This window comes from Bufo gargarizans, chromosome 1 (genome assembly GCF_014858855.1).
Source record: "Bufo gargarizans isolate SCDJY-AF-19 chromosome 1, ASM1485885v1, whole genome shotgun sequence".
Classification (NCBI taxonomy): domain Eukaryota; kingdom Metazoa; phylum Chordata; class Amphibia; order Anura; family Bufonidae; genus Bufo; species Bufo gargarizans.
Genome location: NC_058080.1, coordinates 493,346,150 through 493,370,973, shown reverse-complemented (window position 1 = coordinate 493,370,973; position 24,824 = coordinate 493,346,150). Strand labels below are relative to the sequence as shown.

The window sequence follows — 24,824 nt, the reverse complement described above, 5'->3', positions numbered from 1 at the left end:
ATATATATATACACACACACACATACATATACACACACACACACATACATACTGTGAGGGGTAGCTTTCTTTCAGGTGATCATCCTCACAGATACGGCTTCAGGACACCAGGTTTAAAGGCAACCTGTCACCTGGATTTTGGGTATAGAGATGAGGACATGTGCTGCTAGATCACCGCTAGCACATCTGCAATATCCATTCCTCATAGCTCTCTGTGCTTTTATTGTGTCAAAAAAACTATTTTTATATATATACACACACACACACACACATTTTGTGAGGCAGTGACAGGCCTCACGGCTGCTAGGGGAGAGATCTGGCAGGAGTTTCCATTTCTTCGCTGTCAATCAGCAGGTCAGAGGCCGCACCAGGTGCAACAGTCTGGGATAAGAGCCCAGTCCAGACTGTTAGGAGGAGGAAGAGTCTGTGTGCAGCAGAGGCCTGGAAAGGCTCTGTACGAGTGGGCTCAGCCGAGCTGGCTGAGGGGCCACGAAGCTAGGTGTTAGCCTGAACTTTGGGGGACTCTGCGAGGTCTTGGAATCGACAGTCGCTAGGCCAGAGTCAGGAGGACTTCTGTGCCACAATCCCCCAAAAGGTACTGGACTTTGTTACAGCCTGGAAGTGCTGGATTGTTAGGCTGGGAAAAGCCACATGTTCTTCCCGTGTGTGAACGGGGCTTTCAGTGAGGTAGGGAGTCCTCATGTTTAGTTAGAGCCCAGCCGGGCAGGTGTTTTATTTGTATTGTTTGTTTTGGTTTTGCCGAGGTGCCAAATAAAAGCAATGTTTGGCCCCTAACCCTGTGGTCGATGAAGATCATTGTGAGAATGACCCCTGAATAGGAGATAATCCCTTACAATATACACTCACCTAAAGAATTATTAGGAACACTTGTTCTATTTCTCATTAATGCGATTATCTAGTCAACCAATCACATGGCAGTTGCTTCAATGCATGTAGGGTTGTGGTCCTGGTCAAGACAATCTCCTGAACTCCAAACTGAATGTCAGAATGGGAAAGAAAGGTGGGCTACAACAGCAGAAGACCCCACCGGGTACCACTCATCTCCACTACAAATAGGAAAAAGAGGCTACAATTTGCACAAGCTCACCAAAATTGGACTGTTGAAGACTGGAACAATGTTGCCTGGTCTGATGAGTCTCGATTTCTGTTGAGACATTCAAATGGTAGAGTCCGAATTTGGCGTAAACAGAATGAGAACATGTATCCATCATGCCTTGCTACCACTGTGCAGGCTGGTGGTGGTGGTGGTGTAATGGTGTGGGGGGATGTTTTCTGGGCACACTTTAGGCCCCTTAGTGCCAATTGGCCATCGTTTAAATGCCACGGGCTACCTGAGCATTGTTTATGACCATGTCCATCCCTTCATGACCACCATGTACCCATCCTCTGATGGCTACTTCCAGCAGGATAATGCACCATGTCACAAAGCTCGAATCATTTCAAATTGGTTTCTTGAACATGACAATGAGTTCACTGTACTAAAATGGCCCCCACAGTCACCAGATCTCAACCCAATAGAGCATCTTTGGGATGTGGTGGAACGGGAGCTTCGTGCCCTGGATGTGCATCCCTCAAATCTCCATCAACTGCAAGATACTATCCTATCAATATGGGCCAACATTTCTAAAGAATGCTATCGGCACCTTGTTGAATCAATGCCACGTAGAATTAAGGCAAAAAGGGGTCCAACACTGTATTAGTATGTTGTTCCTAATAATTCTTTAGGCGAGTGATATATATATATATATATTATTGTAAATGAGGCTACTAACGTTTCCAGAGCCCAGCTATGCCCACTGTGAAGGAGCCCAGCACCGCCCGGCATCCTCCGAATCTCCTCCTTGCTCCCCGACATCACAAAGCTAGAGCGCCATTATCTCGCAATGCGCGAGCTAGCACATGCGCAGTGTCGGCATAGTGTTTCTTCCCTGTGCTGGCATCAGCCTCAGGGAACGAACTGTGCATGCACTAGCTCACGCATTGCAAGATTACGGCGCTCTAGCTTTGTGACGTCGGGGAGCAAGTAGGAGATTTGGAGGATGCGGGCGGTGCTGGGCTCCTTCACAGTGGGTGTGGCTGCACTCCGAAAGTCAGAACACTTGACTCATCTCTGAAGCATGGAGGAGACAGGACTCATCTAAGGTTAATTTACATATTTTGACACAATAAAAAGCACAGAGAGCTATGGGGACTGGATATTGTGGATGTGCTAGCGGCGATCTAGCAGCCCATGTCCTTAGCTCTATACCCAAAATCCAGGTGACAGGTTCCCTTTAAGGTCCAAACAGTGCATTTATTGTGGCACACCAGCAAAACAAACAAAACAATAAACACTCGCCCGTCCAGGCTCTAACTAATACATAACATCCCTGACTCAACTATTAGGTACAGTTTACACCCTGTGATCCGATGCAGCTTTCCCAGCCAATGTCCCACAGCCTCCTGGCTGTACAAATCACAGTAAACCCACTGTCTCCAGTCCAGTGTCTCTTGTGGGGGATTGAGGCTCAGTAGTACGCCCGACTATGGCCCTGCGACCCTCCTAGCCTGGAGTTGGGGGACGAAGCGACGACTATCTCCCAGCCTCGTGGTCCCTCAGCCTTGCCCAGCTGAGACCACACTCAGAGCCTCCGGGAGGTGCTTTATGCCAGTTTGAGTACCTCCAGCTGGTCTCACATGTGGTGGAATAGGGGTATGGACCGCACTATCCACCCCTTCCTTGCCTTTAACCTGTGTGAGACCTGTCACTGTCTCACAATACATACACTATATCAAATATAATATATACAGGCATTCTCTAGTTTCAACTCATAAAGCAACACAATTGCTTTAGTACTTTTACTATTTACCATTAATGCTAGTGTGAAAATAGCCTTATATCTACTCCAATTCTGGTATTGTTTCCCATATTTTTTTGAATAGATATTATTGAATGAGCTCTGATGGAGAAATAAATAACCTCAAAATAAGGAAAATACATTCACTACACCTATTTCAGTGATGCCCCTCAGGATGTCTTCACTTCAGTCACTGTACGGTTTTTGGACTGAGAAACTACTGTAGCATGCGGAACACTTGCCGGAATGCCGGATCCAGCATTATTTTACATTGAAATGCATTAAAGGGGTTGTCCGAGTTATTTTTTTGTTCTATGTTCCTAACTAAGCAAATGTAACAGCTTTCCAATTAAAGGGGTTTTCTCAACACGCTATTTGATACTTACCTGCTCCCGGCATGCCGTCCACTTCCTGGTTTCGGCACTCGGCAGGGGGCGGGCTCCATCTTCATTGATGTCTTCTCCCGGCCGGGCCGCGCGCTGTACGGAACGCGCACGCCGAGTCCGCACATGCGCCCTGGTGACTTCTTCCTAGCCAGTATAGTATACTTGCCAGGAAGAAGTCACCAGGGCGCATGTGCGGACTCGGCGTGCGCGTTCAGTACAGCGCGCGGCCGGTCGGGAGAAGAAAAGACGTCTGCGCACGTGCGGCCACCACGATTCCTGAGAAGAGCGGTGGCCGTAACCAGGGGAGACGGAAGACAACAGTCATGTAAGTATAGGTTTATTTTTTTCTAAGGGGTGGGGATTTGTTAATGAAATATATTTAGAAAAATGATCACTGTTAAATCATTAACAGATTTAACAGTGATCATTAAGATGATAATACCCCTTTAACTCACTTTATCTCCAGTGCCTGGTTTCTCAGATTTCACTAAGGGGCACATGACCTGTGATGTCAGCTTCTCTCCCTGCTCTGATAAACTTAGTTTCTCTCCTAGGATTCTTAACCCCTTCAGCTGCACACACTGGGTATCTGCAGCAGTGACACTTCTGGGCACAGGAGATGAAGGACTAGAGAAAGCATTGCACAAGAAGGTAGGGGGAAGATCCTGTGTGTATTAGCAGTATCATTATACAGCTGGGACTTGTAGTCCTACACATACAACATGCTGCAAAGTCTCCCAGCAGGCAGACATGTCACTCAGGGCAGCTCTTGTAATCATTCCCTTAGCAGGGTCATTGTACAGATGGAACTTGTAGTCCTACACATACAACATGCTGCAGAGTCTCCCAGTACTCAGGGCAGCTCTTGTATCCACTCCCTTAGCAGTGTCACTATACAGCTGGGACTTGTAGTCCTACACATACAACATGCTGCTGAGTCTCCCAGCAGGCAGACATGTCACTCAGGGCAGCACTTGTATTCACTCCCTTAGCAGAGCAAGGGGAGGGGCAGAGATTGCTTTTATTGCATGTAAACAAAGGGCCAGAAAAGAACCAGGGAAATGAGGAAATATATATTATTTGTTTTTGCATAAAACTTGCTTACCTTCGTTATATATTGCTGCCCATCGGATTTTCAGTGCTATATTTTTTTTTTTTAGATAACTCGGACAACCCCTTTAATGCCGGATCCAGCCCTAAGTGTTCCGGAAAAACGGATCCGGTTTTGCAGTCTGCGCATGCGCACACCTTTAAAAATGTGAAAAAGATAAATACCGGATCCGTTTTTCCGGATGACAACCGGAGAGAAGGATCCAGTATTGCAATACACTTTTGAGACGGATCCGCATCTGGAATCTAGCGACGCTAGTGTGAAAGTATCCCTAAGGCCCTGTTCAGAGTTATGTTTGAATTCTGGTGGCATGATTAGGCTAACGGAGCTCCCTGTATCAGAAGGTGATCCGGACACATTTCCAGAATAAATAGAGGAGAAATACAGGTGCATGCAGTGGTTTCTGTTTGGCCTATAGCCGGCATTTATACTGGAACAGCCCGTCGAATCAGTCTACCGGATTCACAACGTTACTGTGAATGTAGCCCTACCCTGGTTTGCTTTTTAAAACTAACCAAATACAAATCATTTACACAACAGTCCGTGAGAAAGAATGGCCTAGATTTACTTATGTGCCTGAATCAAAAATCTGTCTAAAAAAGTGGGGCAAAATGGCACATCCGGGGTAGGGTTGGACAATATCAAAAATATTCAGACGATAACGATATTAAAAAATTTATCGCGATAACGATATATATCGCGATAAATACCCGTTTTAATCACCTCCCGACCGCTGTACGCAGATATGCGTCCGGGAGGTGGTTGCTTTACTCCTCCTGGACGCATATACGCGTCATCTCGCGAGACGCGAGATTTCCTGTGAACGCGCGCACACAGGCGCGCGCGCTCACAGGAACGGAAGGTAAGCGAGTGGATCTCCAGTCTGCCAGCGGCGATCGCTCGCTGGCAGGCTGGAGATCCGAATTTTTTAACCCCTAACAGGTATATTAGACGCTGTTTTCATAACAGCGTCTAATATACCTCCTACCTGGTCCTCTGGTGGTCCCTTTTGTTAGGATCGACCACCAGAGGACACAGGTAGGTCAGTAAAGTCGCACCAAACACTACACTACACTACACCCCCCCCCCCCGGTCACTTATTAACCCTTTATGAACCCCTGATCACCCATAATCACCCCATATAAACTCCCTGATCACCCCCCTGTCATTGATCACCCCCCTGTCAGCCTCCGTTCAGACGTCCGTATGATTTTTACGGATCCACGGATACATGGATCGGATCCGCAAAACGCATACGGACGTCTGAATGGAGCCTTACAGGGGGGTGATCAATGACAGGGGGGTGATCACCCATATACACTCCCTGATCACCCCCCTGTCATTGATCACCCCCTGTCATTGATCACCCCCTGTCAGGCTCCATTCAGACGTCCGCATGTGTTTTGTGGATCCGATCCATGGATCCATGGATCCGTAAAAATCATGCGGACATCTGAATGAACCCCTGATCACCCCATATAAACTCCCTGATCACCCCCTGTCATTGATCACCCCCCTGTCATTGATCACCCCCCTGTAAGGCTCCATTCAGACGTCCGCATGATTTTTACGGATCCATGGATACATGGATCGGATCCGCAAAACACATGCGGACGTCTGAATGGAGCCTTACAGGGGGGTGATCAATGACAGGCGGGTGATCACCCATATACACTCCCTGATCACCCCCCTGTCATTGATCACCCCCGTGTCATTGATCACCCCCGTGTCAGGCTCCATTCAGACGTCCGCATGTGTTTTGTGGATCCGATCCATGTATCCATGGATCCTAAAAATTCATGCGGACATCTGAATGGAGCCTTACAGGGGGGGTGATCAGTGACAGGGGGGTGATCACCCTGATCACCCCCTGTCATTGATAACCCCCCTGTAAGGCTCCATTCAGACGTCCGCATGTGTTTTGTGGATCCGATCCATGTATCCGTAAAAATCATGCGGACGTCTGAATGGAGCCTTACAGGGGGGGTGATCAGTGACAGGGGGGTGATCACCCTGATCACCCCCTGTCATTGATCACCCCCCTGTAAGGCTCCATTCAGACGTCCGCATGTGTTTTGTGGATCCGATCCATGTATCCATGGATCCGTAAAAATCATGCGGACGTCTGAATGGAGCCTTACAGGGGGGGGTGATCAGTGACAGGGGGGTGATCAGGGAGTCTATATGGGTGATCACCCCCCTGTCATTGATCCCCCCCTTGTAAGGCTCCATTCAGACGTCCGCATGTGTTTTGTGGATCCGATCCATGTATCCATGGATCCGTAAAAATTATACGGACGTCTGAATGGAGCCTTACTAGGGGGGTGATCAATGACAGGGGGGTGATCAGGGAGTCTATATGGGTGATCACCCCCCTGTCATTGATCACCCCCCTGTCATTGATCACCCCCCTGTCATTGATCACCCCCTGTAAGGCTCCATTCAGACATTTTTTTGGCCTAAGTTAGCGGAAATTTTTTGTTTGTTTTTGTTTTTTCTTACTAAGTCTCATATTCCACTAACTTGTGTCAAAAAATAAAATCTCACATGAACTCACCATACCCCTCACGGAATCCAAATGCGTAAACATTTTTAGACATTTATATTCCAGACTTCTTCTCACGCTTTAGGGCCCCTAAAAAGCCAGGGCAGTATAAATACCCCACATGTGACCCCATTTCGGAAAGAAGACACCCCAAGGTATTCCGTGAGGGGCATATTGAGTCCATGAAAGATTGAAATTTTTGTCCTAAGTTAGCGGAAAGTGAGACTTTGTGAGAGAAAAAAAAAAAAAAAAAAAATCAATATCCGCTAACTTATGCAAAAAAAAAAAAAAAATTCTAGGAACTCGCCAGGCCCCTCATTGAATACCTTGGGGTGTCTTCTTTCCAAAGTGGGGTCACATGTGGGGTATTTATACTGCCCTGGCTTTTTAGGGGCCCGAAAGTGTGAGAAGAAGTCTGGGATCCAAATGTCTAAAAATGCCCTCCTAAAAGGAATTTGGGCCCCTTTGCGCATCTAGGCTGCAAAAAAAGTGTCACACATGTGGTATCGCCGTACTCAGGAGAAGCTGGGGAATGTGTTTTGGGGTGTCATTTTACATATACCCATGCTGGGTGAGAAAAATATCTTGGTCAAATGCCAACTTTGTATAAAAAAAATGGGAAAAGTTATCTTTTGACAAGATATTTCTCTCACCCAGCATGGGTATATGTAAAATGACACCCCAAAACACATTCCCCAACTTCTCCTGAGTACGGCGATACCAGATGTGTGACACTTTTTTGCAGCCAAGGTGGGCAAAGGGGCACACATTCCAAAGAGCACCTTTCAGATTTCACAGGCCATTTTTTACAGATTTTGATTGCAAGGTACTTCTTACACATTTCGGCCCCTAAATTGCCAGGGCAGTATAACTACGCCACAAGTGACCCCATTTTGGAAAGAAGACACCCCAAGGTATTCCGTGAGGGGCATGGCGAGTTCCTAGAATTTTTTTATTTTTTGTCACAAGTTAGCGGAAAATGATGATTTTTCTTTTTTCCTTACAAAGTCTCATATTCCACTAACTTGCGACAAAAAATAAAAAAATCTAGGAACTCGCCGTGCCCCTCACGGAATACCTTGGGGTGTCTTCTTTCCAAAATGGGGTCACTTGTGCGGTAGTTATACTGCCCTGGCAATTTAGGGGCCCAAATGTGTGAGAAGAACTTTGCAATCGAAATGTGTAAAAAATGACCGGTGAAATCCGAAAGGTGCACTTTGGAATATATGCCCCTTTGCCCACCTTGGCTGCAAAAAAGTGTCACACATCTGGTATCGCCGTACTCAGAAGAAGTTGGGGAATGTGTTTTGGGGTGTCATTTTACATATACCCATTCTGGGTGAGAGAAATATCTTGGCAAAAGACAACTTTTCCCATTTTTTTATACAAAGTTGGCATTTGACCAAGATATTTATCTCACCCAGCATGGGTATATGTAAAATGACACCCCAAAACACATTCCCCAACTTCTCCTGAGTACGGCGATACCAGATGTGTGACACTTTAGCGATTGCAAAGTTCTTCTCACACATTTGGGCCCCTAAATTGCCAGGGCATTATAACTATCCCACAAGTGACCCCATTTTGGAAAGAAGACACCCCAAGGTATTCCGTGAGGGGAATGGCGAGTTCCTAGAATTTTTTATCGCAAGTTAGTGGAATATGAGACTTTGTAAGAAAAAAATAAAAATAAAAAATCATCATCATTTTCCGCTAACTTGTGACAAAAAATAAAAAGTTCTATGAACTCACTATGCCCATCAGCGAATACCTTAGGGTGTCTACTTTCCGAAATGGGGTCATTTGTGGGGTTTTTCTACTGTTTGGGCATTGTAGAACCTCAGGAAACATGACAGGTTCTCAGAAAGTCAGAGCTGCTTCAAAAAGCGGAAATTCACATTTTTGTACCATAGTTTGTAAACGCTATAACTTTTACCCAAACCATTTTTTTTTTTTGCCCAAACATTTTTTTTTTATCAAAGACATGTAGAACTATAAAGTTAGCGAAAAATTTATATATGGATGTCGTTTTTTTTGCAAAATTTTACAGCTGAAAGTGAAAAATGTCATTTTTTTGCAAAAAAATCGTTACATTTCGATTAATAACATAAAAAGTAAAAATGTCAGCAGCAATAAAATACCACCCAATGAAAGCTCTATTAGTGAGAAGAAAAGGAGGTAAAATTCATTTGGGTGGTAAGTTGCATGACCGAGCGATAAACGGTGAAAGTAGTGTAGTGCCGAAGTGTAAAAAGTGCTCTGGTCATGAAGGGGGTTTCAGCTAGCGGGGCTGAAGTGGTTAAAGAAAAAAACACAAGGAGACGTTATACTGTATGGGGGCAGCCACAAGGAGACGTTATACTGTATGGGGGCAGCCACAAGGAGACGTTATACTGTATGGGGGCAGCCACAAGGAGACGTTATACTGTATGGGGGCAGCCACAAGGACACCTTATACTGTATGGGGGCAGCCACAAGGAGACATTACAGTATGGGGGCAGCAGCGCAGCCACAAGGAGACATTACAGTATGGGGGCAGCAGCGCAGCCACAAGGAGACATTACAGTATGGGGGCAGCTGGCAGCAGCCACAAGGAGACATTACAGTATGGGGGCAGCAGCCACAAGGAGACATTACAGTATGGGGGCAGCAGCCACAAGGAGACATTACAGTATGGGGGCAGCAGCCACAAGGAGACATTACAGTATGGGGGCAGCAGCCACAAGGAGACATTACAGTATGGGGGCAGCAGCCACAAGGAGACATTACAGTATGGGGGCAGCAGCCACAAGGAGACATTACATAGAGTATGGGGCTTGTGGGGGGCAGCAGCTGCCCCCCATATCTTATGGACACCTGTGTGACTGTGACTTGTCACCTGCCTGCCAGGCTGCCACCACCATAATTCCTCCTTGTTCATCATGTCATGGGGGAGGTACTGGAGGGACTCATGATGGCTCACTGCGATTAGCATAGAGGCAGCAGCAGGCAGTGTAATAGGAGCCTACAGTGGAAGCTAGCCCCTCCCCTCCCAGCCCTCCAACCAGAGGCAACCAGCAGTCCAGCACTGACTCAGAGCACAGGGGGAATCCTCAAAAAAAGAGTCAGAGACTGTGTCACCGGGTCCCTGCCAGGCTTCCTGCTCTGCGGCTCCCTGTGTGTGTACAGGGTGCATGCAGCAGTGTAGCATGTAGCAGAGCAGGAAGTCTGGCAGGGACTCAGTGACACGATTCTTTTAACTAATAAACTCTCAGAAGATTCTCTGAGTCCCTGCAATAACTATACATTGTAAGTCCCTCCTGACCTTCGGTTCACTGGAGACTGAGTCGACTCTGTACTGCGCTGCTCAACTCAGCCTGGGGGCGTCACCTGATTCCGAAGTGAGACGTCGGTCGGTGGGCGGAGACAGCACATTCGGAGCAAGCAGGAGGAGCCGCTGCTGGAAGAAACTGGTAGATAATGATGGGGGAGGGCAGCCGCGGACGCAGTTTTTAAAGCGATGACGTCACGAAATATACCGCGGTATTAAGGAAACAGCGATATCGCCATATCGCAGTTTTTTTTTTAATACCGCGGTATATCGTGATACCGGTATATCGCCCATCTCAGTCATGCTTGAAAAAGGGTGGAACTTAGAAGAAAGTGAGCAGGGCTTCATGAAAAAGGGGGATAGGCCTAAGATGCATTATTTTGCACCAAAGTTCAACGCAACTCTGACATAAAAATGTGTTTCAAAGTAATCCAACCAATAATTGCCATATAGGCCCCATGCACACGGCCGTGTGCGGGCCGTGGAACCGCGGCCTGGATCCCTCCTGAGAGCAGGAGCGCACGGCGTCACTGGTTGCTATGACGCCGTGCGCTCCCTGCTGCCGCCGCAATACAGTAATACACTGGTATGATCTATACCAGTGTATTACTGTACTGTGCCGGCAGCAGGGAGCGCACGGCGTCATAGCAACCAGTGATGCCGTGCGCTCCTGCTCTCAGGAGGGATCCAGGCCGCGGTTCCACGGCCCGCACACGGCCGTGAAACACGGCCGTGTGCATGGGGCCATAGTCAGAGAAAAGTGTCTATCCCTGTATCATCCAGCCTGAGCCCTTGTGATAAATCCGCTGCCCGTCCAAACAGCCTGTCTAAGCTTACACCAGCTTTACGATTAGTAAACCTGGACCAACATCTTTTCTGACTGTAGAAATGTTTTTCATAAATATATAAAAAGAAAAATATGACATATTCCTCTCTAGCGATAATCCTCATCATCAGTATTACTACAGCGTGTAATGGGAATCGCGAGAAGCAGTCTGCATATTTTACACTAAAGATTGGATATGGACAGGGACAATGTGTGTTACGGATGTTTGTGTGTGGGATGTAAGAGTTTGGGGAGACTTATTTGATGCCGTGAGCCAGACTCTTATAAACATCTAGGTTGTTGCGTCAATAAATGGCTTAACTAGACGCTGATTGATGTTTAGATGACCAGGTGATCATCTTGTAACTTCTTTCCTGAAAAAACAAAAACTCTGATTGATAGAGGAGAGGGGGGTAGATAACATGCACAGAAGTCCATTTTACCCTCCCCCTGGTGTCAAGTACAGGTAGACAGGGAGTGAGAATCTTTTTTCCAATCTTACATTCCACCCTCTCCTCCTCTAAACTGGCTGAGATCACAGCTGGCTGAAGGAGAGGAAGGCTGCTTTAATCTTTAATATCTAAGTGGGCAAGAAAGCCGCAGGTTTCTGTCGCTGGGACAAAATGTGTGAATTAAACAAAAATACCATGCAAAAAAGGAATCCGTATCACGTTTCCTAGTCTGTGGTCAGAAATTCCTATTATCTGCAATTGTGCCTGTTTTTTTTCCCAATGATGGTGAAATGCATAAGTGATAAAAATTCATCAGGTATGCAAACTAATTCCTTTCAAACTGAATATTTTTTGTGCAAGTATGAACAGAGCCTAAGCTGGATACTTAATCTGGCCGTGTATTGGGTTCTGAAATAACCAGTTTCCAAAATATATCATATTAGGAAAAGGGAAGAAAAGACCACTGTTTTAGGCTACGTCTACACGACGACATTTGTCACACGACAATTTTTATAATGGCAGTCTATGGTGTTGCACTGCAACATGCTGTGATGTAACAGTTGCAGAAAATCCATTAGAGATGGATTTTTCTGCAACTGTTGGGTCGCAGCATGTTGCAGTGCAACACCATAGACTGCCATTATAAAAATTGTCACGCGACATTAGTGCAACAAAATGTTGCGCTACAAATGTTGCAGTGTAGTTGTGCCCTATCTGTCGCGCGACAAATGTCGTCGTGTAGACGTAGCCTTAAAGCGCTCACAAGACGATATAGGCTATAGAATGATTGTCAGCATCTGGATTCATTATCATGCTCAATAATAAATATAATCACCAAGCTCACCAATAATTTTTTTTAAATTAGCAGAACCTAACCTTGTCACTGTGAGGAGTTGAAGACCTTGAGGACTGTGACTTCTGATCTTGCCTTTCTGGTGATGAGGACTTAGAATGGGAGCTACATCTAGAACGGGATGACTTCTCTGTAGAAGAACGTGATGAGCGGGATGAGGAAGAAAATGACGATGAAGAAGATGAAGAGGAGGAGGATGAAGAAGAAGAAGAGGTCCTACTTCGTCGGAATTCTACCACAGTGGCCTTCTTTGCAATATCTACTGGTTCAGGAGAATCTTCTTCTACTTCATGGTACTGCTCTTTATTGGGCAGCACTTCATCCATTGTATGATGAACAGGTGATTCATCATTGTTTGATTTAACTGGTTCATCTTCCTTTTGAGGTTCTGTTTTTTCTGATATATCAACTTCATTGCTCTGGTCTGTCGCAATAGCTACATCTATAAGGCATTCTACCTGTTGCTGCTTTAGCTCTGATTGTGCCACTGAGACAGTTTGTTCCTCACCCTCATTAGTTTGTGTACTTTGATTTTCATCTTCTTTTGTGGCTTGCATAACACATTTGCTATCAACCTCATTTGGGGGTGGTGAGGGTAACTGGGTTACTTCGGGTTCTTCCACATTATGTTCAGGTGGTTGTGTAGAAAGAATTTCTAGTTGTGTGTGTTCTTCCACTGACTTTTCTTCATGTTCAGGTGGTTGTGTAGAAAGAGTGTCTAGTTTTGTGTGTTCTTCCACTGACTTTTCTTCATGTTCATGTGGTTGTGTAGAAAGAATTTCTGGTTCTGTGTGTTCTTCCACTGACTTTTCTACATGTTTAGGTGGTTGTGTAGAAAGAATTTCTGGTTCTGTGTGTTCTTCCACTGACTTTTCTACATGTTTAGGTGGTTGTGTAGAAAGAATTTCTGGTTCTGTGTGTTCTTCCACTGACTTTTCTACATGTTTAGGTGGTTGTGTAGAAAGAATTTCTGGTTCTGTGTGTTCTTCCACTGACTTTTCTACATGTTCAGGTGGTTGTGTAGAAAGAATTTCTGGTTCTGTGTGTTCTTCCACTGACTTTTCTACATGTTCAGGTGGTTGTGTAGAAAGAATTTCTGGTTCTGTGTGTTCTTCCACTGACTTTTCTACATGTTCAGGTGGTTGTGTAGAAAGAATTTCTGGTTCTGTGTGTTCTTCCACTGACTTTTCTACATGTTCAGGTGGTTGTGTAGAAAGAATTTCTGGTTCTGTGTGTTCTTCCACTGACTTTTCTACATGTTCAGGTGGTTGTGTAGAAAGAATTTCTGGTTCTGTGTGTTCTTCCACTGACTTTTCTACATGTTCAGGTGGTTGTGTAGAAAGAATTTCTGGTTCTGTGTGTTCTTCCACTGACTTTTCTACATGTTCAGGTGGTTGTGTAGAAAGAATTTCTGGTTCTGTGTGTTCTTCCACTGACTTTTCAAGTTCAGGTGGTTGTGTAAAAAGAATTTCTGGTTCTGTGTGTTCTTCCACTGACTTTTCTTCAAGTTCAGGTGGTTGTGTAGAAATAATTTCTGGTTCTGTGTGTTCTTCCACTGACTTTTCTTCAAGTTCAGGTGGTTGTGTAGAAAGAATTTCTGGTTCTGTGTGTTCTTCCACTGACTTTTCTTCAAGTTCAGGTGGTTGTGTAGAAAGAATTTCTGGTTCTGTGTGTTCTTCCACTGACTTTTCTACATGTTCAGGTGGTTGCGTAGAAAGAATTTCTGGTTCTGTGTGTTCTTCCACTGACTTTTCTACATGTTCAGGTGGTTGCGTAGAAAGAATTTCTGGTTCTGTGTGTTCTTCCACTGACTTTTCTTCAAGTTCATGTGGATGTGTAGAAAGAATTTCTAGTTGTGTGTGTTCTACCACTGACTTTTTTACATGTTTAGGTGGTTGTGTAAAAATAATTTCTAGTTTTGTGTGTTCTACCACTGACTTTTCCTTATGGTTAGGTGGTTTTGTAGAAAACATATCTGGTTCTGTGTGTTCTTCCACTGACTTCTCTTCAAGTTCAGGTGGATGTGTGGAAAGAATTTCTAGTTCTGTGTGTTCTACCACTGACTTTTCTACATGTTCAGGTGGTTGTGTAGAAATTTCTAGTTCTGTGCGTTCTACCACTGACTTTTCTACATGTTCAGGTGGTTGTGTAGAAATTTCTAGTTCTGTGTGTTCTTCCACTGACTTTTCTTCAAGTTCAGGTGGTTGTGTAGAAATAATTTCTAGTTCTCTGTGTTCTTCTGCTGACTTTTCTTCATGTTCAGGTGGCTGTATAGAAAGAATTTCTAGTTCTTTGTGCTCTTCCACTGACTTTTCTTCATGATCTTCAGAAACGGATTCTTTCTTCAATTCATCCTCTTCCTGTGCAATAACTGGAACATCCTCCTCTGCCATTGTCACATCAGACTGTTGAGTATCAATGGCAGTCTCTGAAGGTTGAACGCTAACTTCCTCTGGAACCACACTATTATCCTTACATTCTTTTGAATGAACAACTTCTGCAGTACTCTGGGCAATATCATATTTTTCAGCTGCAGGTATTGATACAGATTCATCAACATTATTGTCCTGCATATCAGGTTTTGAGGGACCGGTAGGATTTTCTCTGTCTGAATTAACTGGTAAATCCCTGTAACTCACATTATTTTCAGTGACTTCTAGGTCCATAACACTGTCCTGCTGTGATATTTCAGATTCATGGGAAATCTTATTGGTGACTGTTGCTTCTTGACCTTGTTGCGGAGAGACATTATCTGATTGTTGTTCTACAGAATTTTCCAATACTGCATCCGAGTTACTACATGATGATAATGCTGATGAGGATGCAGTTTCAACTTCAGTCAATGGTCCAGTGTCTTCCTGGTTGGCATCCATTCTTACATCCTCAGCTGTTAAAATGTTAAGGGACTCCTCTATACTCATGGCAGCCTGTGCAGTTTCATCTATAGTTATAGGTTCTTGTTTAGTTGGTGACATGGGCACTGGAGTCATTGAAATATCTTCAGTGTTTTCTAATGCCTCATCTACAATCATAGGACAATCTTTTGTCACTGTTTCAGACTCTGATTCGTCATCTCTTTGTGGCTTTTTATATGGCTTCACTGAGGTCTCCTCTTGTGTATGCAAGGACTGTTGTGTGTCTGGGACCATTTCAGGAACAATGGCTTCTACAGATGCAACATTTGCAGAGTCTTGTACCACTGGGCTATTTTGTGTGTCCAAAGTTTCTTCTGTACTCAATGATTCCTTGTTTTCTACAGCCATTTCTGGGGCTTCCCTAACCAAAGAGATTTCTTCAGTATGAGGTCTGATATTTAAGGAGGACTCTTTCAATTCTGATGGTACTGAACAACATACATTTTCTGTGACAGAACTTACATTGAAAGTGTTGGTGCTGCTGGTTTCCTTTTCTTCTGTCTCTGATGCTAATGAATCATCTAATTGAGGTCTGTCAATAATCTCTTCTGTTTTTACTTCTATTTCAGTTCTATGTGGCCTTGTTTCAGTTTGCTTCTCTGGTTGGACCTCAGTCTGTTTACATTCAGATACTTTTAGAACACTTTCTTGCTCGTTATCCAGTGGCTCATTCAGCATCACTGGTGCTTGTGCTTTCTCCTGAAGATCCACTGCTGGTGGAGTTTGTACATTTTCTGGTTGGTCTTGTTGTGCACTTGATGTTCTAATCCTTAACCTTCTTGTTCTAGGTAAGCTAGGAGAAAAAGCAGATTCATTTGGACCACTAACTAACAATGAACTTGCATCTGATTTTTCATGCAAAGATTTTGACTTAACACTTGATTTTACTAATTCAGGAGAGTTTGACAAAGACTGGCTGTCTTTTAATTTAGAACAAGGATCTGGTACTTGTTTTTCTAATATGGACATAGCCTGAACACCCCTTGATGATAACTTTTCCACTATCTGCAGACTTTGTGTACACACAGATGTTTTCCCTTCCAATTTTGAACGAACCGGAGGCTTCATCAAAACCAAAGATGCCCTTCCTTTTGCATCCTTTGCAGTAGTAGCACCTGTTGTGTGTGTGGAGGTACACTTAGTGTCTTCACCCTGCTGTACAATCTCCATTTTTTCATCTTCCCTTTCACTGCATGTAGTCTGTTGAATAACACTGTCTGGTGCCTGCGGTACTTCTGCATCTGTACCAGTGTCAATTCGTTCTCCCCTCTGGCGTCTCCATTTCTGTGGTGATCTATGACTCTTCGGGCTCTCTTTGATGGGCAGCTTTGAAGAGGTGTTTTTTTCAGACGCTGGTGACACTTGCTTCTCAGAAATTTGTTGGTGAATACCTTCAAGAGATAGCATTGGAGGAACACGTTCTTCTGAAGTCTCTTCTCCCTCAAGAGTTGCTGTTTTAGAAACAGGTTCTAATAACTCAGGCGGGGAAGGAGATCGTTTTAATTTTGGTGACTTTTTGGGCTGAACAGCAGCAGTTGTTCTGGAGGATCTTCTTCTTTTTGGAGTTTCTTCCTCATCCTTCTCAACTGCTGGCTCTTTTTCTTCTTCCATTTCTTCCTCCCCTTCTTCACCTACCTCTTCTACTTCTTCTCTTGCAGCAGATTTACGCGCACGTGCTGATGTCCTACGTGGTTCTTGTTCTTGCACTGGTTGTGTAACTACACTTGGCTTAGAAACTTTGGTCTGAAAAGTAAAGACAAATAAAACTAAGCCTGTGGCATTATTTATGCACTGATGTAAGTAGTGGAAGGAAGAGGTACCTGTTTTACTCGAGATGACCTCCTCTCACGCTTCTTGGGCAACTCTTCTTCAGATTCGTTTGGGTCTTCCAAAACTGAATGACTTTTTTCTGTAATGAAGAATTTAACCTTCAGTATCCAAGATAAATACTTTCTATGACAAACAAGCATGGTTCTGCCAACAATTCTGGAAAGCTCTGATGGAGTGGTTTAATGTAGGCTAAATGAAACAATTAATCATTATGTATGAAATTTAGTGAAGTATTAAAAGAATTAATAAAAACATTATAGTAACACCTTCCTGCTCTGCATCTTCAAAATTGCTGTTTTTGTTTTTAAAAAGTCTTATGTAACCCAAGATGTCACAAATATAAACTACTTGCCCCACAAAAAACAATCCTTCATACAGCTCTGCTGGCAGAAAAATAAAAAATTTTATGGATCAGCAACAGTCACCACCAGAAATTAATAAACGTAATACAATATATAAATGTACCCCAAAAATGATGGGTATGTTGACAGGAAAAAAAAAAAAACTAAAAAAAAACTTTTGAAATGAAGAAAAGATGAGATGGAAAAAAAAATAAAAAAAAACTAATACGCCCTGAAATCAGGCTGTATCCATAAACGGGTATTCCAGAATATTGACATTGATGGCCCATTCCCAGGATAGGCCATCAATATCTGATCGGCCAGCTGTTACAGGGTAGCTCTGGTGTGGAAAGTTGCATTCATCCATTGTGTAGTGGCTAGAGCTGCTTCTACTGACATGAATGGCAGCTTAGGCTACTTTCACACTTGTATTCGGAATTCCGCTTGTGAGTTCCGTTTGAAGGCAGCCCCAATGCATTCTGAGTGGATGCGGATCCGCTCAGAATGCATCAGTTTGGCTCCGCTTGGCCTCCGTTCCGCTCAGCAGGCGGACACCCGAACGCAGCTTGCAGCGTTTTCGTGTCCGCCTGGCCGTGCGGAGCCAAACGGATCCGTCCAGACTTACAATGGAAGTCAACGGGGACGGATCCGTTTGACATTGACACAATATGGTGCAATTTCAAACGGATCCGTCCCCCGTTGACTTTCAATGCAAAGTCTGGACGAATCCGTCTGACTAACAATTACACTTAGATTTTTTTCACAAATATAATGCAGACGGATTGGTTTTGAACGGATACCATCGTTTGCATTATAGGAGCGGATCAGTCTGTGCAGAGACCAGACGGATCCGCTCCAAACGCAAGTGTGAAAGTAGCCTTACTCTGCAAAGCCGACCAGGCAGTCCGCTGTTATCTCTGCAAGGACATTCCCAAACAAACATTCTTTTTTTTTTTGCTACCTTCTCCATGGCTCTAACTTATTCAACTTTTCTGGGGGGGGGGGAGAAATGAAAAAATATAGCAAATTCCACAATTGTTTTATTGCGTTAAAATTTTGCACCGGTCACCATACTGCAGAGACAGCTTTATTCTGCAGGCCTATAGGATTATGGCAATATCAAATTATGTTCAGATTTTGTTATGTTTTCCAACTCTTTGCACAATACAGATATTTTTTTCACAAACAATAAATACATTTGTTTCGCCAGAGTCATAACGATTTATTTTCAGAGCTGCGTGAGAGCATGTGTTTTTGTGGAATGAGTTTTCCTTAGTTCCATTTTTTTTTTTTTTTATCACTTTTTAAATCTTTCTTATTTTTTTTTGAGAGGCAGGATAAAAAGAACTGGAAGTCTGCCATGTTTTATTTTTTTATTACGCTCACCATGCAGGATTAAATAATTGTCGTTACAGACACAGCAATTCTTATTATGTCTGCTTCTTTCTTTCTTTAACACAAGAAAGTGCAGAAAAGTGAGTTTGTGTTTTATCCTTTTTTCAAACACTGTATGACATTTCTTTTTAGTCCCACTATAGGGCTTGGACTTTGGATTCCCTGATAACTGACAAAATTCACTGCAATACTTTACACTAATGTCCTAGATCCTGCCTGTATATTGTTAATAGGCCTTTATCTCTGTTCCCAGATGATCCAGTTACCACAAGCACGATCAGCATTTACATGTACAGCATTATGTGGCAAGTAGAGACTGCAGATGACATAGTCAGGTCCATAAATATTGGGACATCAACACAATTCTGACATTTGTGGCTCTATACACCACCACAATGGATTTGAAATGAAACAAACGAGATGTGATTTAACTGCAGACTGTCAGCTTTAATTTGAGGGTATTTACATCCAAATCAGGTGAACGGTGTAGGAATTACAACAGTTTGCATATGTGCCTCTCACTTGTTAAGGGACCAAAAGTAATGGGACAAGTGGCTTCTCAGCTGTTCCATGGCCAGGTGTGTGTTATTCCCTCATTATCTCAATTACAATGAGCAGATAAAAGGTCCAGAGTTCATTTCAAGTGTGCTATTTGCATTTGGAACCTGTTGCTGTCAACTCAAGATGAGATCCAAAGAGCTGTCATTATCAGTGAAGCAAGCCATCATTAGGCTGAAAAAACAAAAAACAAACCCATCAGAGAGATAGCAAAAACATTAGGCGTGGCCAAAAGAACAGTCTTAGGGCTCTTTCACACTTGACACGCTCCTTCACCCATTGAAAGGCATTAATCCGTATCCGGCCTTAAGCTAAACGTCGTTTCGGCGCATTGCCGGATCCGACGTTTAGCTTTTTCTGAATGGTTACCATGGCTGCCGGGACGCTAAAGTCCTGGCAGCCATGGTAAAGTGTAGTGGGGAGCAGTATACTTACCGTCCGTGCTGCTCCCGGGGTGCTCCAGAGTGACGTCAGGGCGCCCCACGCGCATGGATGACGTGATCGCATGGCACGTCATCCATGCGCATGGGGCGCTCTGACGCCATTCTGGAGCGCCCCGGGAGCCGCACGGACTGTAAGTATACTGCTCCCTCGCTCCCCACTACTACTATGGCAACCAGGACTTTAATAGCGTCCTGGCTGCCATAGTAACACTGAACGCATTTTGAAGACGGATCCGTCTTCAAATGCTTTCAGTTTACTTGCGTTTTTCCGGATCCAGCGTGTAATTCCGGCAAATGGATCCGGACAACGCAAGTGTGAAAGAGCCCATAAAAATAAGGAACGCACCGGTGAGTTCAGCAACACCAAAAGACCCGGAAGACCATGGAAAACAACTGTGGTGGATGACCGAAGAATTCTTTCCCTGGTGAAGAAAACACCCTTCACAACAGTTGGCCAGATCAAGAACACTTTCCAGGAGGTAGGTGTATGTGTGTCAAAGTCAACAATCAAGAGAAGACTTCACCAGAGTGAATACAGAGGGTTCACCACAAGATGTAAACCATTGGTGAGCCTCAAAAACAGGAAGGCCAGATTAGAGTTTGCCAAACAACATCTAAAAAAGCCTTCACAGTTCTGGAACAACATCCTATGGACAGATGAGACCAAGATCAACTTGTACCAGAGTGATGGGAAGAGAAGAGTATGGAGAAGGAAAGGAACTGCTCATGATCCTAAGCATACCACCTCATCAGTGAAGCATGGTGGTGGTGGTGTCATGGCGTGGGCATGTATGGCTGCCAATGGAACTGGTTCTCTTGTATTTATTGATGATGTGACTGCTGACAAAAGCAGCAGGATGAATTCTGAAGTGTTTCGGGCAATATTATCTGCTCATATTCAGCCAAATGCTTTAGAACTCATTAGACGGCGCTTCACAGTGCAGATGGACAATGACCTAAACCATACTGCAAAAGCAACCAAAGAGTTTAAGGAAAAGAAGTGGAATGTTATGCAATGGCCAAGTCAATCATCTGACCTGAATCAGATTGAGCATGCATTTTTCACTTGCTGAAGACAAAACTGAAGGGAAAATGCCCCAAGAACAAGCAGGAACTGAAGACAGTTGCAGTAGAGGCCTGGCAGAGGATCACCAGGGATGAAACCCAGCGTCTGGTGATGTCTATGCATTCCAGACTTCAGGCTGTAATTGACTGCAAAGGATTTGTAACCAAGTATTAAAAAGTGAAAGTTTGATTTAAGATTATTATTCTGTCCCATTACTTTTGGTCCCTTAACACGTGGGAGGCACATATACATACTGTGTAATTCCTACACCGTTTACCTGATTTGGATGTAAATACCCTCAAATTAAAGCTGACAGTCTGCAGTTGAAGCATATTTTGTTTGTTTCATTTCAAATCTATTGTGGTGGTGTATAGAGCCAAAAATGTTAGAATTGTGTCGATGTCCCAATATTTATGGACCTGACTGTACATGTAAGTCACTCAATTTGCATTAAGGGTTTACAGCAAATGTTATTCTTGTATTACTACACACTACAATATATTACATGTTTTGGCTGATTTATTGCTATTAAAATTAGAGGAGCTGTCAAAACCCCTGACATGTCTGTTTTAGTAGCTACTTGCATTCCCCATGTTATAACAATGCTGGAGCACCTATTTTTTTGACTCTATGTTGTGCCATTCTTCTGTTATACTTGCTAGAAGTTTATGGATAAAGGTAGAGAGGGGAGTTACCAGTTGGGGGGGGGGTGTCCCTGTTGTGTCTGACCTTGTCCAATCAGTGCTGCACGTGTCAGCCTGTACATGGACACACCACCAACTGGTAAAACCTATCTGTACCTTTATCCCAAAAAATTCTAACAGCAATAAGAGGACAACGGTACACAATAGAGTCATTAGACTAGATGCTCCAGAGTTGTTGTTATATGGAGGATGCAAGTAGCTACTAAAACAGACATGTCAGGAGAGGTGGAAGGTCCTCTTTAATATTGTTACTTCAAGCAATGTCATCAGCATTTGTAATTGTCAGTGTACTCAGAGGCATCAACTGGGTGCTAAATGAAGATATGGTATTTTTTCACAATACTGCGTATATACATACTAGGAGTATGTTTTCCCAGTTCTACTTCTGGCATTCTCAGAACATCACAGATAATATCAGGAGGTTCTGGCACTATGTCAGGGTTCATGTTTTCATCCTCAGAATCTGCAAAAGTTTCTGTAAAGCAAAGAGACATTTCTGTAATCATCCAAAGAATCAAACAGTCCCTACCAAAGCTTGAAGCACAGAAAAATGGAGACCAGATGGGGAAGGCAGCAAAATGGAGATATTAAATGGGTTGCAGAGGTCATCCGAGCACTGCGTCCTCTTCATACTATACCAAACACACCTCTGTACATTGTATAGTGGTATTACAGCTCAGTCTAAGTCACCTGAATGAGACAAAGCGTCACAGAGGCCATGTGAATGGTGGACGTGACATTGCATGCCTCTTCAAACAGATGATCAGAGGGGGTGCGGGGAGTCGGACTCTGACCCATCAGATATTGATAATGATTGAATTCTAGTTGTTCGACTGTAAAGCGCTGCGGAATATGTTGACGCTATATAAATGAAGATTGTTATTATTCATAGCAAAACAAATAAACACTGTAGTCCTAGGGCAGCTCCTTTAACCCCTTAATGACTAGCCAGTTTTGGGCCAAGCAAATTTCTTCATTTTTTCATTGTTGCCTTCCAAAAGCTATAACTTTTATTTTTCTGTCAATGTGGCCATATGACGGCTTGTCTTTTACAGGACAAGTTGTAGTCTGACCAGTCCAGACAAACCTTCATCTTCAAAATGGAACTCCCTCCCTTTCCTCTTGCCACACTGCATCAAATTAAACATGTCTGCTTACTGTCAGTGAATGCAGATGCTCATGCTTACATCCAAAACCTGCAATCCAGTGGTAAACGCCATGATTTATCTACACTAATACATTGCAACGGAACCTCAGCTGTAATAAGTAGAAGGTTAAGATAGTTTTCAGTGTCCCAGTGGCTGACTACAAGCAGAGAGTTTGAAAATAGTGAGGTAGTAACACAAGGTGAATAAACACATATGTACAGACAGAGCTGTGGGGTTGTTACAATAGGTCAGTGTAGCTTGGTGCTGTACTCCTGGTTGAGGGTAAGAGGGGTTGTACCCCAGCGCCTCTTAGTGGCTAAAAGGTTGGAGAGGAGACCATAGCATCCAAATCTAAATTATGTGCTTTAGGGCTCATGCACAGGACCGTATGCATTTTGTGGTCCGCAAAAAATAAGGCTGACATCCGGGTGCATTCCGTATTTTGCGGAACGGAACAGCTGGCCCCTAATAGAACAGTACTAATCTTGCCCGAACAGAAATACGGACATATGGAAACCGAATGCACACAGAGTAATACGGTCTGCAAAAAAAACGAAAAAAAAACGAAAGGTCACGGAAAGAAAATATGTTTATGTGCATGAGCCCTTACTCTGTCAAGGAAAGTTTTTGTTGGGATTAGATTCTTGAAAAAGCAGACAAGCAGCGGAGGCCTGGAAGCGAATGAGCCAGGACCCAGCACCTAGGGATTACCAATGCAAATCTGGCTAGTCTGACAGGTAATGGAAATGAGTGCACAACCCCTTTAACTGCATGGGCTGTAGCTTAGAAAACACCATGCTCCTAAGTATCCCAGCTATATTATATGCATTTTAAATTTGGCGACTAAAAATTTTATTTGGCTTCTAAATTTTTCAGCTTAGGAGCCAATTGCTCCTTGATATTTTTTTTTTTAGTCTGGATAGTCTGGAGCACTGAGTATATTCAGCCAGGTCTTCCTTCTCTGATGCTAGTGCACGTGACTCAGGAAGTATGGGAGGGGGCTGGGTTTAGTACTCTGGATAATTGTTGTCTACACAGTGAATGTAGCCATTTTGTTGGAAGGAATCTTCTAGTTACTAATAGTATGAAATACATTTGGGGACAGTGCCAGCCATAGTACTAATAGCAAAAGCTTTAGTACATACATAGAACCAGCCATAGTGCCAATTTTACCAGCTGTAATATATACATAGTACATAAAGCTGAAAAGCTAATCTGCCCAGTTACGCAGTGATAATCCTTTCCTTTACTGCATAATTGTGCAGATTTGCCTTTCAGCAGTTTTGGAATACAAACTACATATATAGTATATACTCACGGTTGTCCTGATATTATTTTTTGGGATGTAGTGCATACAGAATGTATAGACCAAGTGTGGCTTGTTACTCAGCTTTCCAAGAAAGCTGAATTCCATATTGGCTAGTTACGTAGTTATAAAACCCTTTGTATAGTAGAGCTAGACCAATTTGCCGTTAAGGGTCCTGGAAAAGCTGTACAGTTGCAATGGTGAAAATAGATTTTGAGTCTGTCAGGATCACACACAGTGTATCATGGCAGTGTTGTGTACATTTTAACAATATGCCCCTATTTTTACCCAGCTTTCCCAGACTGCAGTATGCCAGATCAGACTACATATGAATTGGTAAATCCCTGGTATTGTTATACCTTACTAAATTTGTTAGCCAGGAAAAGCAGAGTAAGAATCCCAGTGACAAATCCTCCATATTGCAGAATAGCTACACAGATCTTCTAAAATGCAAAAAAAGTTATCCATTTTCTAGTCAAACAGACGCCCTTTTGAATAGAAAATAGCTAGACAGATCTGTCCTTCAGGGTCCTGGAAAAGCATGGAAACAAATTATATAGAACTGTAATAGGGACTGCTAAATACTATGTACCTAAATAAATCCCTGTCTTCACTCCCAAATAGTGCCGTAGTGAGGGTCCTGGGGAATTGTGATTACAACCATGTGTCCCACTCCTAAATGGTGCTATAACTAGGCAGATCTGTCGTTTAGGGTCCTGGGAAAGCTGGGTTAAACCATGTGAAACAGAACACTAAATCTACCAGAACAAATCCCCC

The 24,824-nt window shown here is 43.6% G+C and overlaps 1 protein-coding gene across 3 annotated transcripts in view; it reads right to left on the bottom strand.

Annotated features, from left to right (window-relative positions):
- ACIN1 (apoptotic chromatin condensation inducer 1) overlaps nt 1–24,824 on the bottom strand; it is an 84,736-nt gene that overhangs the window by 43,759 nt on the left and 16,153 nt on the right. For 2 of the 3 annotated variants that reach the window (XM_044274114.1, XM_044274121.1), the window contains exons 4-6: nt 21,952–22,068; nt 17,077–17,165; nt 12,365–16,999 (exon numbers count right to left, since the gene is read on the bottom strand). In XM_044274114.1, the coding sequence (XP_044130049.1) occupies nt 12,365–16,999; nt 17,077–17,165; nt 21,952–22,068 (4,841 nt within the window). The remainder of the gene's footprint in view (nt 1–12,364; nt 17,000–17,076; nt 17,166–21,951; nt 22,069–24,824) is intronic. The other variant, XM_044274125.1, reaches the window with a different exon arrangement.